At 46.9% G+C, this 17730-nt stretch overlaps 1 protein-coding gene across 9 annotated transcripts in view; it reads left to right on the forward strand.

The window, feature by feature from the left end:
• ADGRB1 (adhesion G protein-coupled receptor B1) overlaps window positions 1–17730 on the forward strand; it is a 388463-nt gene that overhangs the window by 219351 nt on the left and 151382 nt on the right. For all 9 annotated transcript variants that reach the window (XM_082235447.1, XM_082235451.1, XM_082235450.1 and 6 more), the window contains exons 10-15: window positions 199–305; window positions 1458–1652; window positions 7669–7737; window positions 11096–11204; window positions 13797–13940; window positions 15320–15395. In XM_082235447.1, coding sequence (XP_082091573.1) covers window positions 199–305; window positions 1458–1652; window positions 7669–7737; window positions 11096–11204; window positions 13797–13940; window positions 15320–15395 — 700 coding nt within the window. The remainder of the gene's footprint in view (window positions 1–198; window positions 306–1457; window positions 1653–7668; window positions 7738–11095; window positions 11205–13796; window positions 13941–15319; window positions 15396–17730) is intronic.

Here is a 17730-nt window from a genome sequence, read left to right on the forward strand (position 1 = left end):
CACACATTCTACTCCTTTCTGGAACCACGCAGCAATCATCCCCAGTAGCAGCTATCTCGGTTTATAATGGCTTGATTTTCTCATGTTGACCAACTTCCTTCCTTGGACTGATAAGGATCAATGCTGTTGTGGGTAAACTTTGTAAGTTCACCAGCCAACTGGCAATTGCTTGACTGTCCCCTTTCTGCTCTCCTTCAGGGCTGATCCTACGCCGGTGCATGCTGGATGAAGAGGGCATTGCCTATTGGACCCTTCCAACATATGTCAAGTGTGTTTCCATTGACTACAGGAACATCCAGATGATGGTGAGTGTCGAGGCTGAGCTTGGGAACCTAAATCCAGACCTGGAATGTGCATTCTCCAACTCAGAGTCCCCTAGCTCAGTGGATGGAGTTGAGGATGCACTGGAGAAGTATAGCAAGCAGGAGGTGCTGCTCTGTTGACCAATCATGGAGAGAATTCAAGGTTTCTAGTATTTATATCCCAGACCCATCCAATCCAGAGACTTCATACTGCCTTCCAATCACAGAAGTTGATGTTACATGGCCAGGTTTTCTTTTCTGTGACTGATAGAGCAACCAAGTCCTGGTGAAGGAATGGGTTTCCCAAACCCCAAACTGACTGTGCAGGCAGTTTGAAACTGCACCAAAATCCCTATTTTTCTTTAGCTAAAATCCATTAACTTGAGCTCTGAGTCAATGTATAAACAAAAACCCGGCCGTGCTCAGAGCCCTCTCCTTTATCAGTTTGTGATGGCAGGGATGACCCTGACTGCACTAGGAAAACAGAGAAGACACGTTTGTACCTTATCTTATGTGCTGACCACAAAAGATGCACAGACCTAAGTCCGGAACAATGCCAAAGCGTGTTCTCGGAGATGTTGACCTCTTCCTCCAAGATAAGAGTAAGAAGAGGAAGATCCTTTTATGGTCAGAAGTACAGGAAGGAATTCCATTTTATGGTTAAGAATACCAGAGCAGGAACATATGTGATGTCAACCTGCGTACATAGGCTGACGTGGCTGGATTTATATGGGAAGGAGGGAGAGGGTGCCTGGAGGATATATATACTGCATGAAACTTGTCATTTCTTTGGACTTGCTGTGGACTTCATCACGCAAGTGCCTTCTGCTATCCGGAGAGCAGAATAAACTCTTTCTTTGAACCAACCTCGGTGTCATTTGACTTCCTTCCTCCTGTCCCGGAGCAACGCAGACCCAATCGGTGAACTCAAATAAGGCTACACTGGTAGCTCACCAGGCTAGCCCAAAGCCTCAAATAGTGTGTTTCTTGGCTTAAACTGGTTAAATTGTGGAGAGAATAAGGTAGGTAGAGAGAAATACATTTCTAGCTTTTATAGGACTAGGATACAGCCCAGTGTACAAAGGTAAGCATGTTGCTGAAAAAGGTTCACCACCACTGTTTTAAGTTAACACATGTCAATTTCTGTCTCCCCAGACAAGAGATCATCTTTCAAAAGCCCAGCGGGGTTTGATAGGGGAAGGGGTGTCGGGTGTGTTGCAAAACCTGGTGGAGATTTCTCAGGATGGGACCAGCTACAGTGGGGATCTGCTCTCGACCATCGACGTACTCAGGAATATGACCGAGATCTTCCGAAGAGCTTATTACAGCCCCACTACTGGTGACATACAGGTGAGCCGGCAGGTTGGAGATCCAACAGCTTGAGCAAGGAGAGGTGATTCCAAAAGTCTTCTCCCTGGAGTTTGGAGCTCTGAATTACCTGGCAAATGTGTCCAACATGCTAGGAGGCCTCTGTGGGTCTGCTCTGTACATTTTTTTAATGTGCAGTTTTCTCAATCTTGATCTTCATTTCATTTCATATTTTTTTATAAATGTTTATTGGGTTTTCACAAATTATAAGAACACACACAATACACAATACAAACATACACACACAAAAACAAACATGTATAATTTCGAATCCTTTTTTTTCTTAAAACTTACTTCGCCAACTTCCCCGTACCTCCCCTTTCTGCATCCCAATTCCCAAATTTGTTTCAGCAAATCCTCCCCCTTTATTTTATCTAATTTTTCCTTATTCTTTTCTTTTACCTAATCTTTTACAGCTGTAATCCCCTATTTTCTATAACCACAACATTTTAGCACTCATTAATTTTACAATATTTCTTAAGATATATTTTAAATTTCACCCAATCTTCCTCCGCCGTCTCTTTCCCCTGGTCTCAGATCCTGCCAGTCATTTCAGCCAGTCCCATGTAGTCTATCACCTTCGTCTGCCATTCTTCCAGAGTGGGTAGGTCTTGTGTCCTCCAGTACTTTGCGATAAGTATTCTTGCTGCTGTTGTAGCATACATAAAGAAAGTTCTGTCTTTCTTTGACACCAATTGGCCGACAATGCCCAAGAGAAAGGCTTCTGGTTTCTCAATCTTGATCTTCATTTCATCCTCACCTTCTACTTTCCCAAAGTCCATGCGTACGTTGGTGGAACACTGTCACAAGAATCCGTGATGAGACTGTTGGAGCCATATGGCTGCGTTCATGATTTGTAGACTTGGGTCCATCTATTTCAGCATCCGGTTGTATACAGTGGTCCAGCAGATGCATCCAGGAAATCCATAACCAGAATCATAGGACTGTAGAGTTGGAAGGGACCCAAGGGGACGTCTAGTCTAACCCTGTGCAATGCAGGAGTCACAGCTAAAGTACTGATAGGAGGGCTAGATAATTTCACACATTCCCCGCCCCCTTTGTTTTAATCCTCCAGGAACTGCTCTGAACATAATTGGCTCTGAACACTGAGTTTCAATTTAGGTATCATGGCTAATAGATCTATATAACCTTCCTTAATTTATCTACTCCAATCCCTTTTTAACAGTCAAGAAAAGCCTTGCTTGATTAAACCCATCCAGCTCAGCTTCTTCCTTTCCCAGGGATCAACCAGATGCCCATGGGAAGCCTTCAGCAACAGTAATTCTCTCCACTTCTGACCCCTAGCAACAGGCCCGCGGACTGTCTCGCCAGAGTGGTGCATGCTCTGGTTATCTCTCGCTTGGACTACTGCACTGCGTTCTACATGGGGCTACCTTTGAAGGTGACCCGGAAACTACAACCATTCCAGAATGCGGCAGCTAGACTGGTGACTGGGAGCGGCTGCCAAAATCATATAACACCGGTCTTGAAAGCCCTACACCAGCTCCCAGTACGTTTCCGAGCACAATTCAAAGTGTTGGTGCTGACCTTGAAAGCCCTAAACGGCCTCGGCCCAGTATACCTGGAGGAGCGTCTCCACCCCCATCGTTCTGCCTGGACACTGAGATCCAGTGCCGAGGGCCTTCTGGCGGATCCCTCACTGCGAGAAGCAAAGCTACAGGGAACCAGACAGAGGGCCTTTTCAGTAGTGGCACCCGCCCTGTGGAACGCCCTCCCACCAGATGTCAAAGAGAAAAATAGCTACCAAACTTTTAGAAGACATCTGAAGGCAGCCCTGTTTAGGGAAGCTTTTAATGTTTAATAGGTTATTGTATTTTAGTGTTTTGTTGGAAGCCGCCCAGAGTGGCTGGGGAAACCCAGTGAGATGGGCGGGGTATAAATAATAAATTATTATTATTATTATTATTATTATTATTATTATTATTATTATTATTATTATTATTTTCAGAGGCTTAGTGGAAGGTGCAAAAGGGAGGGAAGGGCTAGTAGCCATTGATAGCCTTATCTGTCATAATGAATGTATGTGTTTGACCCAGTCCTCTCCCGCCATCATGGTTTTCTCGATCAGGGACAGTAGCAGTAAAGTATCAGCTCTACTCCTGGTGCAGTGGGGAGAAAATGAAATTGTTCCTTTCCCCCCTGACATCTCCAAAATTGCTCTTCCCTCTTGCTTCTCCCCAGTGGCTAGAATGCAACTTTGGAAAGCAAAATTTCATTTTCGAAATGAAATTTCCCTGGGCCGGAATGAATTGGTTTCAGTGCCATCTATGGACAGAGCCGCAGTGGTCAGTGGGGAAAAAAAGGAAAGTATTCGGTGTTCCCATGGCAGAACCGGGAGATAGGATTCATCATTCTGCAGTTGTCTGTGCAGAGCAGCTATGGGACTGCCCTTGGGGAAGGTCATGGTCACATGCCTTTAAAATGTTAAATATATCCTCTTGGATTGCTTTCCCGCATGGCGTCCTTGCTAATTATCTAATTGGAAAGGAAATCAATGGCTTTGAAATAAAGACCTCCTCCTTTCCCACCTCCTTCCTGAACTCTCAGGGATGGGCTAGACCGGACGGACGCTCTGGGGAAATATAAACAGCAGCAGACCAGGTGTTAGGAGCCTAGGAACAGTTGAGGCAGGGCCATTGGGATTAATGGGGCGTGGCGGCACCAATTTCAGTCTGCCTGCCTTCTTATTTTCAACTCAGTCCAGGGAGTGATGCTGCCTTGTGGCATCTTCCTCCATTGTCTCAGTGTTGTCCTCGTGGAAAGACAGAGTAGCTCAGTCGAACCCAATGGGAACCACAGGAAACTGAGCTGGCCCCATGGGAAACTGAACTGAGTGATTGGATAGCCGAGTTGGTAGAGCGTGAGACCCTTAATCTCAGGGTTGTGGGTTTGAGCCTCATGGTGGACCAAATATCCCTGCATTGCAGGGGGTTGGACTAGATGACACTCGTAGTCCCTTCCGATTCTACAATTCTAAGATTCTATGAAAGCTAGAATTCATTGTCTCTGCTTGTCATTGTCACTGGCGCCCCCTACTCTTGGAATCCCTGCTTGCCACTCCACCAGGCCCAGTGGACTCAGCCAGCACTGCATAGGAATGAAAGGAGAACCCTGCTGCATCACACAGAAGGTGCACTCAGTCCAGCTTCCACTTTCCCACAATGGCCAACCAGAAGACTTTATGAAGCCCATGAGCACAGGGCACAGGAGCAATAGAGCCATTTTTGTACGGCCATTTTTTGGTGCCTGTGTCCTGGGAGAGGGCAGTGGTGGTATCTGAGCATCTTACCATATGGTTACCAGATGTCCCCGTTTCCCGGGGCCAGTCCCCAGATTTACAAATCTGTCCCCAGACAAAAATCTATCCCCAGATTTCATTTAATGTCCCTGGTGCACGTGTTTGTGAAATGAGTTGGGAGTGGGTAGTCCATTGGTCGGTCATGGACATCTTAGAACAGAGGTGACAAATCATTCCCTGACCAACCTTACACAGCTGGACTCCCAGATACGTTCTTGGGAGTTGCATATGGTTGATAAGCAAGCAGAAATGAGTGAGGGGGGGGGGTCAGTCCACTTATTCACCAGCAGATCTGGATCTAGGGATCAGGAATGTGGTCAAAGAGTATCTAAGTTATGGTTACCAGGTTTCCCCGTTTCCCAGCCCTCGGATTTACAAATCTGTCCCCGGACAAATTCCATCCCCGGAATGTCCCCGGATTTCATTTAATGTCCCTGGATTTATATTTTAAGTGTTGTAGATTTATTAGTAGGGAATGAATGTTGCGTGATTGGTTCAACGGCACAAGACACATCATATGGGGGCTTCTGGCAAGGCAAAATGGTGGGCGCCACGGCAGCGAGCAGCTCCTGAAGCCAGACAGAGCCAACTGCACTACCAGGCTGGCTCCAGGCTGCTGAGACTGCCACTGCCCAGGGGGAACTGAGGACGCCCAGTGCGTCAATGGGGGGAACCGCTGACACACACACCCCGCGACCCAAATTGAGCTGGGTGCGAGAGCACCCGGCCACCTGGCTGACTACCAAGCAGAGCTCTGGGGCCAGGAAAACCCCAGAGCTGATGCAGGGAGAAGGAGGAGAGGAGAAGGAGAAAGAAGAGAGAAAGAGGAAAGAGGAAAAAAGAGGGGAGCCCTGACCTTGCCGAGCTGAGGAGGAGAGGTAGGAGAGCACCGGGAGAGCAAGGACATGTGGCCAAGCCCAGGCCTGGCCTGAGCTTACTCCATGGTGGCTAGCGCTCCAAGAGAGCAGGCCAGACCCAGAAGAAGGCTATGTAACAGAGGAGACCACAGAAGAGAAAATATTACTTCTTAATATTTTTTTAAAGTAACTTTTTCTCCCTCTTTCTTTAAAAAAAGTGTCCCCGGTTTCTTTGAAAAAAAAAATGGTAACCTTTTCTTACCATCTGTTGTCAGGATGCTGTCAGCTGCTCCCAGCTGGTTGCCCAGGAAAGTATAAAGAAAAGGGAAAGTTTCTTACTGTCCTTTTTTATTTCAATATTACAGAGAGAGGCTATAGAACCCAGCCTCTTGTCTTGGATAATGACATTGTCCCGAGTGAATCTCCACCCCCCATCTCTCCCACTTCCTCATTCATCACTTCTACAGGTGCTGCTACCTGTCCTCTGTCTTTGAGCTCTTTGCTCTCCTACTTTTAAGGCTCGCCGGGTTCTGGGAGATGGAGGGCCTGGAATGCTTTCTAATGACAATGTGTCAGCTGGGTGTTGTTCCGGGTCTCCCATGATTTCCCATCTTCCCCCCTCACCTGCCTCTGAGCTGTGACCTCCCTCAAACCCCTGTTGCACATCTATACTGGCTTCCTTTTCCTCCTCCCTGGAAGGGTCAGGATGGGGAGGTGGTCTCCACCATTCCTTCCCTGCCCAGTCCCTGACGCCATCTGGGATACATGGAGGTGGGATTCAGGTAGGGATGGGAAAAGGCAGTGTTTTCCTTTCCTCCCTTGCAATTCTTGCAGGCAGCACCCCTTCTACTGCAGTCAGTTCATCTCACTGCCCGCTGTGGCGAAATGCACAAATTGCATTGCCGTCACTTTATTCCACCCCATTCACTTCAGTGCAAAGGGAATGCAACACAAATGGAGAAGGGGAAAGTAGTCAATTGCATGTTGTTTGTGGACCCCAATCAATGAGAACAGTGAATTCTGGCCAGGCTGTCTGGCTTAATTTCCGCTCTGGACAAATAAGCAAACATTGGCCATTTCCATTCCTGTTTCCATCTCCAGTGAAATTTTCTGACATCCCTAGATCCAGGGTCTGGTTCCCTTTACAGTGGTACCTCGGGTTAAGTACTTAATTCGTTCCGGAGCTCCGTACTTAACCTGAAACTGTTCTTAACCTGAAGCACCACTTTAGCTAATGGGGCCTCCTGCTGCTGCCGTGCGGCAGGAGCACAATTTCTGTTCTTATCCTGAAGCAAAGTTCTGAACTTGAAGCACTATTTCTGGGTTAGCGGAGTGTGTAACCTGAAGCGTATGTAACCCGAGGTACCACTGTAGCTGTCACGAAGCACCCATTTTTTTCCTGGGCTCTTCTGGGTCAGCTCAGAAGTGGATGGAGATGTGTAGCATGACTTTCAGACAACTGCAGGGCCATTTCCTTTTCCAGAGCAGCAAAATGGGTTGACCGAGAGCAGTGGAGCAAATTCTAGGGACATAGCAAGCAAGTTTCCTTCAACTAATAGGCCCATTTGTCCACCTAGTTCAGTATTGTCTGCACTGCCTGGTAGCAGCTCTCCATGAATTCAGATGGAGGTGTCTCTCCCAACTCTACCTGGATATGCCGGGGACTGAACCCGGGGCCTTCTGAAGGAAAGGCAGATGCCCTTTCACTGAGCTATAGCCCTTCTAGGGATGATCATATGCTTTGGGCGAGACCTGAATGGATGAAACCAAACCCTTCCTCGGATCACAGCTTTTGCTTCTTTGTTTTGTCTTTGTGTCCTAGAACTTTGTCCAGATAATTAGCAACATCCTGACAGAAGATAACCGAGACAAGTGGGAAGAGGCTCAGCTGGTATGAGAACCTTGTCCTTCAAATGGGCATCATCAGCTTTGGGAGTTTTGTATGTGTACGAGTACAAGTGTCTGTCTCTCAGGGGTTTTAACAAGGCTGTGAGTCAGTGTGAACATTTCAATATTTATCTAGCCCTTTCTCCCTTGGTTTCTTCAAAGCACCTGACAGACACTATCTTTCAGGTCCTGTTCCAACACTTTGACCAATGAACCACACTGCAGATTGGAAGAGCTGATGGGGAATGCTTGGCAAGGCAACCTAGAGCAGGAGTGGGGAACCTCTGCCCTGGGATTTGAATGTGGGCCTCCATAGATCTGTGGGATGAAATCCACTGGAGCAGTCAAATGCAACATTCCTTGTTTCCCTAGAGTGGACACAGACAGGGGGTGTTACTCTAGCCAAGGTAGAATTTCCTGTTACACCTGGTCTGGAGCATACTCCCCTTGCATGTGACCAGGTAGGTGGGCATGACTCTTGCAGACCTAACAAAAGGTCCAGTCGCGCAGCCATCTTCCTCTTTTGGTGCCATTTCTTCTCTTGGACTGCACTGCTGACTCTCTGCCAGCAGCACACGGGCCCATTCTTACGAGCCACATGGTATTGGTAACTACAAGCTAAAGCCTGCCTTCAGGGATCCAACTGTGAATTGAATGTGAGTAAACTTGTCATACTTTTAAAAGAAGACTGTTGTGTCTTTATTCTTTTTAGGAGTTCCCCGCACTGGGCACCAGTAAGCAGTTGCCCAGCTATGGGAAGGAGGCCTGAGGGCTATCACAGGTCCTAGTGTCCTCCCAAAGCCTAGTTAGTGCTTGGCCAGCTTTGGCAAGGCGTTGGGAGGACTCTAGGACCCTCAAAATCCAGCACAATGTGATGGCTGTGGGGTGCAGGGTACATCAAATTTTGGCCTCATTCCAAAAGCCATAGTACCAAATTCCACCACTGTACCATACCTGAAATCCAGACTGTGGCAACAATACTCAGCTTGCACAACAAATCACACCCCCATTCCACTGTGTCCTCAACCCCCTTGTTTCATCCAAATGACAATATCTGATAACAACCGATGTCATCTTAGGATGCAGCCAATCGGATTTGTCTGCATGACATCACCATAGGCACATCCTCGCTTTAAACTAGCCTTATTTTCCTTCAGAGGTGCCATCTTGCGGATGGATCCAATTGGCTGCATGACAGTATCACGCTTATTAAGGGAGAAGGCAGGCTATTATTATCATTTTTTAACAAAGAAGTGGTGCTACAGCTGCAGTCGATTAGGGTGCAAACAGCTATGAACTAATGCTAGGGGGAAAGGGGGCAAACTTTGGAGAAGCAATTCAGGCATCCCTGAAAGCTGCTGTTTCGTGCTGAAAGTGTTGCAGCTCCAAATCCTGCTAGCGGATTTTCAAATCCATCCTCTGCGAATGCAGGAAGAAGGAGAGTTTGGATTTGATATCTCACTTTATCACTACCCTTAAGGAGTCTAAAGCGGCTAACAATCTCATTTTCCCTTCCTCCCCCACAACAAACACTCTGTGAGGTGAGTGAGGCTGAGAGACTTCAGAGAAGTGTGACTGGCCCAAGGTCACCCAGCAGCTGCATGTGGAGGAGCGGAGACGGGAACCCGGTTCCCCAGATTACGAGACTACTGCTCTTAACCACTACACCACACTGGCCTGGGAAGCCTGTGTGGAAGGACTTGGGCTGTGACAGAGGTGTCTTCCCTTACATCCTCTATCCGATTTCCAAATAAAATCCCAGAAAGATCTATGTGTGCTAAATCCAATAAATGCAGGAGGAGGAAAAAAACCTAGGGAAGAATGAGCTGTTCAGGATCAACTCATTAGATGTTGAAATCCCCTTTGTGCTGTAGGCCAGTTGCATACCAGTGTAGCATAACAAGCTGCTGGGCTGAGAATTTAAGCCTTTGTGGGGATGTTCAAGGATGTAGAAGAGGATATACTGTCTGATTATAGCCTTTCCAACTTGTGTTAACAAGTTCACAATTTAGCAGAGTAACATTCCCCTTTTTAAAACTCGCAGCGGATGTGTTTGCTCAGGCTTGCTCTGGGATTTCCCCCTTATTCCCTCATTAAAGATCAGACACAACACAGTCTTCTATAAAAGTATAAAAAAGAGTTTACTCACATTCTGTTCACAATAGGATCCCAGAAGGCAGACTTAGCTTAGAAAAGTAACATACACCTGGAAACTATCTCATAAGGAGACAGTCCCTTTGTCCTCTCTTGGCTGGAAGCATCTTTGGCTAAGCAGATGTTGCTTCTTTGATGCATGTAGTCAAAGAGAGAGAGATGGCTGCCCTGCCCTGTGCTTTTGTTGTTACCTGCACAGGTGAGGCCACGCCCACCTCTAGTCACATGCAGAGGAAGTCTGTCCCAGCCCAGAAGGAAACAGGAGGTTTACCTGCTGGCTGGACAAACATTCCTCCCCGTGTGTACACTCTAGGAAGGTTGTACTTGACTGCTCTTGTGTTTCACATCCCACAGCCAGGCTTTTTGTGCATATCTGCAGGCCTTGGGCATTGTCACAAAATCAAGGTGCTAGTCCTCAGGCCTTAAGAGAAAATGGGGCAGCTATTTGTCTGATGAAATACCAGGAACCGGAGTAGTGACAAATGGGACCCACATCCAGCTATGCAGCTTGCTTAATTTCTCCTTCCCTCACCCTAAAAAGTCATTTTGAAATACAGTTGGGCTCGTTTTCATCACCATCTGAAAGTTCATTACTTTGTTGAGGTTTGGGGAAGAAAGTTACCTTGCAGGCCATATGCGATGCTCGAGGTACCCAGTGTGCTTAATGTTTGAAGATAGCACAGCATCTGAGTGATATTTAATGCAGTTTGCTCAGAGTCCCACTCAGGACTTCCCTTCCATCTTTCTGTGTGCCTTAAAAATCAGCTCCCGAGAGTCCAGAAAAGAGGAGGAATTTCTTTTGCACAAGAGAATGTCTGCTGCAATAGCAATACAGTAGGGTTGGAAGCAGCCCTTTATTTTTATTTTGTGTATGATTTTATGATGATGTATGCCATTCTGCAATGGTCAGGTGAAAGCCAGTCTAGAAAAACTCAGCATCATCATCATCATCCAAAAGGATGAATACATTGCACAAAATTGGCAGTATAAAATTTTCGGGATCTATTGTGACTGTTATCCTGGTCTTACTTGAGGAAGTGCTGTGTCTGTTTGTGTGTGAGAGAGGGGGGAAGGAGGACCCCAATTTGAACTTAGTCTTGGGTTATCAGCAATTATGGACCTGCAGGTCTATTATTATTATTATTATTATTATTATTATTATTATTATTATTATTATTAAAAAAATAAATAAATGCATGCCTTTGCAGATGGGACCGAATGTCAAGGAACTTTTTAGGCTGGTGGAGGACTTCATTGACGTCATAGGATTTCGTATGAAGGACTTCCAGGATTCCTATCAAGTGACTGAAAACCTGGGTGAGTAGGTGAATGCTTTTAGCCAGCTGGTCATTTCAGAACATTAATAGCATTTATTCTTTTTCTGCAGTTTGGCTTAATTGATGGGGGGGTATCAGTGGGGAGGCTGTTTATCCAATTCCTTCTTCTAGGGAAAGAGACACTGAGCTAGCTCCAACTGCTGGTTTCTTTAGGATACATTTGCGTGTAATGTGTAGTTTGGCCCTTGGGACATTTTGTTTTATTTATTAGCAGAATACAGCCCTATACCCTCAGGGTGGTTACAGCATAAAATCACAAAATAAAACACAAAATACATAATAGAGCAAAAACAGCACAATAACTCCCCCTCCCCAGCACATTTCGGAGGGGCATGGGATAGCAATCAACCAAAGGCCTGGTTGAAGAGGAACGTTATTGCCTGGTGCCTAAAGGTATCTAAAGGGATGCGGGTGGCACTGTGGATTAAACCACAGAGCCTAGGAGTTGCCGATCAGAAGGTTGGCGGTTGGAATCCCCATGATGGGGTGAGCTCCTGTTGCTTGGTCCCTGCTCCTGCCAACCTAGCTGTTTGAAAGCACGTCAAAGTGCAAGTAGATAAATAGGTACCGCTCTGGCGGGAAGGTAAACGGCATTTCTGTGCACTGCTCTGGTTCGCCAGAAGTGGCTTAGTCATGCTGGCCACATAACCCGGAAGCTGTCTGCGGACAAACGCCAGCTCCCTCGGCCAATAAATCAAGATGAGCACCGCAATCCCAGAGTCAGTCACTACTGGACGTAATGGTCAGGGGTCCCTTTACCTTTAAAGGTATTTAATGAAGGTGCCAGCCAAACCTCCCTGGGGAGAGGATTCCACAGATGGGGAGCCACTACAGAGAAGGCCCCGTCTTCATGTTGTTGCTCTCTGGACCTCTCGAGGCGGAGGCACCCAAAGAAGAGCCTCAGAAGATGACATTAGGGTCTGGGCAGGTTCATACGGAAAGAGGTGGTCCTTGAGGTATTGCAGTACTGAGACATTTAAGGCTTTATAGGTCAAAACCAGCACTTTGAATTGGGCCTGGAAACTAACTGGTAGCTGGTGCAGTCAGTCCAGGATCAGTGTAATTATATGTTCAAACCATCTCGCCCAGGTGAGCAACCTGGCCACCAAATCTGCACTCACCTTGCAAGCAGAACTTCCCTGGTTCAGGTTCAATCCTTGGCATCTTCAGGTGAAAGGATAAGGAAGCAGATGCTTCAGACATTCTCTGCCTGAGACCCCTGGGGAGATGCTGCCAGTCAGATTAAGCTGTCCAGGGCTAGATGTACCAATTGCCTGACTCAGCTTAACTCGGCATCGTACGTTCCTGTCGTGCGGAGTTAATTTGTTCAGACAAGCCGTGTATAACAATAGGCGCAACTAAGACAAACTTCATTACATCACATTAATTTGCTGCACCACTTACATCTACCTCGGAACACTTGGCAATAAAGCAGAAAATGAAAGGTCAGCAATAAAATGACAAAACCTCAGTATCATAAAAAGAACGGTCGTCAACACAGTAGTGGCCGCAAAACAGTGAAGGATGCAATTGTCTTATTAGCCATCATATGCCAAATGTTGCAGACCTGTGTTTTTCAGTAGGTAATGAAAATAAGTTGTTGAAGGGGGATGAGAGTAATTCCAATCGGAGGGAATTTCATAAATGAGGAGCCACCACCAAGAAGACCCAACCACGAGTCTCTGCCTAATATTGATATTGAATAGTGCAAACTCCACATATTTTACATACTTCATTGTTCCTTTCTTATAACTTTGTCAGTTATAAACATTTTAATACCATTTCCTGCTGCCTGATAGATGGAGCTCCTGTACTTCTTCAATATCCCTAGAAGGCGCTAACAAATAGGAACCTGATATCTCAGTTGTGAGTCCCGATAGGTTCCTCACTCCAACAATTTCCATTAGAGTCTCCAAAACTCTACTCCAAAAGGCTTGAGCGCATGATGAGCGCATTATATCAAAGCTTATCTGTCTGCCCTGCCAACAACCAGGAGAAACAGATGTGAAAAATGTGCTCTGTAATTGAGACTGTCATTGAAAGTTCTTTATATGGAACAGTTGAATGAAGTTAACTCAGGGAGGGGAAACATTTTCAGCCCAAAGTTTGCGTTCCCTTTGGGGCAACCTTTTGAAGACCACACCCAGTGGCTGGCAGGGCCAGAAGCAGAAATTGGGCAGACCAACAAGTTCAAAATTTACCTTTGGACAGTAGATACACACACCCTTCTCTATCCTCCCTCCAGATGAGCAAAGACCCATTCTGGTGAAAAAGAAATTATCAGGGAGGTGGCGGGGGAGAGAGAAGCAGGACCAGTGAAGGGTGCAGGCTAGAGAAGGCTCAAAGGGCCAGATACAGAGACCTAGAGGGCCACATTTGACCCCCGAGATGCGAAGTTCCAGACCCCTGATTTCACTCCTTATTCCTCTTCCATACACTCACAATCAAGCTGCTAAGTTGTTCTCTTGATCTAAATGTCCGTTGTTACTCCTGTGTGTGCGAAACTCACTGGGAAGTTGGGAGTTGGCTTGATTTCCTCCTCTCTCTCTCTCTCTTTCTCTCTCCTCTCAAGTCCTCAGCATCCAGAAGCTCCCTGCCAACGCAGCCAAAGACATTAGCTTCCCTATGAAAGGCTGGCGGGGCATGGTGGATTGGGCCCGCAGTGCAGAGGACAAGGTCACTGTTTCCAAAAGCATCCTGTCCACGGGGGTTTCAGGTAAGGGGAATGGGACTGCTGCACGTGAGATTTTTCCTCTTGGCACAGGCTGCAGACAGAAGCATGTCATGGAGGAAGAGCAGTGCGTGTTTATTTTGCCTTTTTATTCTGATCAGTATAGATACAGATACTGATAGATAGAGATATAGAGAGTAGATATAGATAGATATAGACATATGATATCTAAGGATACTTTATTCAGACTTGGATTATCTTCTTGTTCTATGTTTCTTAGCAAATTCTTAGCAAATAATTCACTCTCAGATTCTTAAGGAAACAAGAAAAAACCGCAGGGTTTACCCACTTATCAGAGCCTTGCCATGGTTCGACAGGTGAACTGATGAAAACCAGGCAGGCTGATTTAATCCTTAAACGTTACAAATATCCACCGTCCAGTTCAAAATGGAAATTGCTTTCCAGAGGAGAGCAAAGATATGTCTTCTCCCATCGCAGGCAGAAAAAGGAGTGCGTAGTGACAGGAAGGAAGAGGTAGGGATTAACCCATGGTCTTCCCCTCGACACCAGGTTTTGGGGTATGACATCATAGAGTCCCCTCTATGCAGGTTCTGAAACTCCATGGTGCCATTGCCCCTGTTTGAGGACTGTCTAGCAATCCTGTATTTGTGATTTGGCTGCTTTGAACTACAACTCCCATCAGCCTCAGCCCACCATAGTCAATGACCTGTAACAGTGCTTTCCCCCCTAGAAAAATAGGTGCCGGTAATCACCATGAAGTCGTTACAGTAAGTGCCACACTTTTTAACAACAAAAAGAGGTGCCAGTACAGTGGTGCCTCGCAAGACGAAAAGAATCCGTTCTGTGATTCTCTTCGTCTAGCGTTTTTTTCGTCTTGCGAAGCAAGCCCATTGACGGATTAGTGGATTAGCGCTATTAGCGGCTTTTAGCGGCTTATCTGCTGATCGGATCAGCTGATAAGCGGCTTAGCGGCTTAGCGGCTTAGAAAAAAGGGGGGAGGGGAAAAACCCAGCAGGAACTCGCAAGACATTGTCGTCTTGCGAAGCAGGCCCATAGGAAATTCGTTTTGCGAAACACCTCCAAAACGGAAAACTCTTTCGTCTAGCGAGTTTTCCGTCTTGCGAGGCATTCGTCTTGCGGGGCACCACTGTACTGGGTACCCTTGAGAACCCCCAAGAAGAAGAAGAAAACCACTGGTCTGGAATGACGCAAGTTACTTTCTTTCACTCCATCTTGCTCTTCTCAAGCCATGCTAGACATTCTCTCTGACTGATGCCCACGTCTCTCTTTCTTGCTCTCTCATGCCTTGTTCCTGCCCATCACCTCTCAATGCCACCTTGAGCCAGTTCCTCTTCCTCTCCACTTATTCTGTTGCTTGCTTTTGCCCTGTTGCTTCTTCACAGAGACAGATGACTCCGCTGTCTTCGTGGTGGGGACAGTCCTGTACCGAAACCTGGGTGGGATCCTCTCCCTTCAGAGGTAAGGCTGATGCACGTGTTTGTGAAATGAGTTGGGAGTGGGTAGTCCATTGGTCGGTCATGGACATCTTAGAACAGAGGTGACAAATCATTCCCTGACCAACCTTACACAGCTGGACTCCCAGATACGTTCTTTGGAGTTGCATATGGTTGATAAGCAAGCAGAAATGAGTGAGGGGGTCAGTCCACTTATTCACCAGCAGATCTGGATCTAGGGATCAGGAATGTGGTCAAAGAGTATCTAAGTTATGGTTACCAGATGTCCCCGTTTCCCAGCCCTCGGATTTACAAATCTGTCCCCGGACAAATTCCGTCCCCGGAATGTCCCCGGATTTCATTTAATGTCCCTGGATTTATATTTTAAGTGTTGTAGATTTATTAGTAGGGAATGAATGTTGTGTGATTGGTTCAACGGCACAAGACACATCATATGGGGGCTTCTGGCAAGGCAAAATGGCGGGCGCCACGGCAGCGAGCAGCTCCTGAAGCCACCCAGAGCCAACTGCACTACCAGGCTGGCTCCAGTCTGCTGAGACTGCCACTGCCATTGCCAAGGGGGAACCGGGGATGTCTGGTGCATCAACTGGGGAAACCACTGACCCACACACCCCTGTGACCCAAATCGGGCTGGGTGTGAGAGCACCCGGCCAACTGGCTGACTGCCAAGTGGAGCTCTGGGGCCAGGAAAACCCTGGAGCCGATGCAGGGAGAAGTAGGAGAGGAGAAGGAGAAGGAAGAGAGAGAAAGAGGAAGGAGGAAAAAAGAGGGGAGCCCCGACCTTGCCGAGCTGAGGAGGAGAGGTAGAAGAACTCTGGGAGGGCAAGGACATGTGGCCGAGCCCAGGCCTGACCCAAGCCTACTCCATGGTGGCTAGCGCTCCAAGAGAGCAGGCTGGGGCCCAGAAGAAGGCTGTGTGACAGAGGAGACCGCAGAAGAGAAGATATTACTTCTTAATATATATTTTTAAAAATAACTTTTCTCCCTCTTTCTTTAAAAAAAGTGTCCCCAGATTCTTTGAAAGAAATCTGGTAATCTTAATCCACATATTAAGATAAGGGAGTGATTTCTAGCAGCCAACAAGAGGGATGTTGCTTAACCCTTACCCTACCAATGATTACCTGGGACTTCCTTATCCCAGATTTGTTCCCTCCATCAGCTCAGGAAGGAAGCGTCAGGAGGAAAGCAAGAGAAGGCTTAAGCCTTCTCTCTCACCAGCTGTGTCTCCACTGCTAACCAGACCACCCCTCCCTACTGCTCCGTTTCAGCTGCTCATCAGGAACTTGGGATCTCAGACCTGCTGTTTGTTCAGTTTGGTCCTTAAAGGCCACAATGCCATATTGCACAGAGCTGAAACATGATGACATGATGTAGTGCCCTTATAGGTCTCAATGAAAACATTGACTTAGAATCATAGAACTGTAGAGTTGGAAGGTACCCCCAATGGTTTAGTCCAACAATTGTAGATGGACATACTTTGGATCTGCACCCATTTAGACATCTGTCTGGGCTTTTGAATGCAAAGCCAGAAGCTCTACCCAGCCAACTGCAGGCAGGGCAAACAACGGCGGTTTGGATCTGTGCATTTAAGTGGTGAATGTGATGTGTAATTGCAAGCAGCAATGCATGTGGGATGTGGAGCAAGGATTCAGAACTGCTCTTTAGCTGCCTGCTTTGATGGACAAGTGTCCTGAGAATGATCAGGTGGGAAGGCAGGGATATTTACAAAAAAGGGGGGTGTCTTTGTGCATACTCCCTAGGGCAGAGGATTCTTCCAAGTTCCCTCTCTGTGGGGTTCCTCTTGAAGAGTGTCTCATGTGCTCTCTGGAGGTATTTTTTTGTGATGCTTTGGGAGCACTCCTGCACAGCCATCCTGCTGTGTGCTTCCGACTTCCTCTGTGCTGCCTTGGGGCTTGTGAGTCTCTGCAATCTCTGATGGTAAAAGAGAGATCTCTCTGTTCTACATCTCACTTTCCCTGCCTCTCCGTCTTCTCTCTGAGGCCGAGGCAGGTACTGAGGCAGCAAATTAAGCCTCCCTCTGGCACCTTCAAGATTCGTTCTGCACTGATTAGCATGAGAGCGTTTCCTGTAAATTCCAGGCCTTTGCTCCCGGCTGGTTATCATTGAAGGTACCTGCAGATTTGAAGCTGCATCTAGGCTTGGGACTTGTGAGCAGATTAGTGAGCAAATAGTCTATACTCTCTGATGTCCCTTCTGTGGGATTCGCTTGGGAGATCAATCCCCGGGTGGAGATGTGAATTAAATGCAGCAAGCCATAAACAAATGTGGTGTTAAAAAGTGATTGCACGTCTTTGATAACTGTGCAGTGTCGCAGGTGA

The sequence above is a fragment of the Podarcis vaucheri genome, assembly GCF_965113315.1.
Source record: "Podarcis vaucheri genome assembly, chromosome: 8".
NCBI classification, from domain to species: Eukaryota; Metazoa; Chordata; class Lepidosauria; order Squamata; family Lacertidae; genus Podarcis; species Podarcis vaucheri.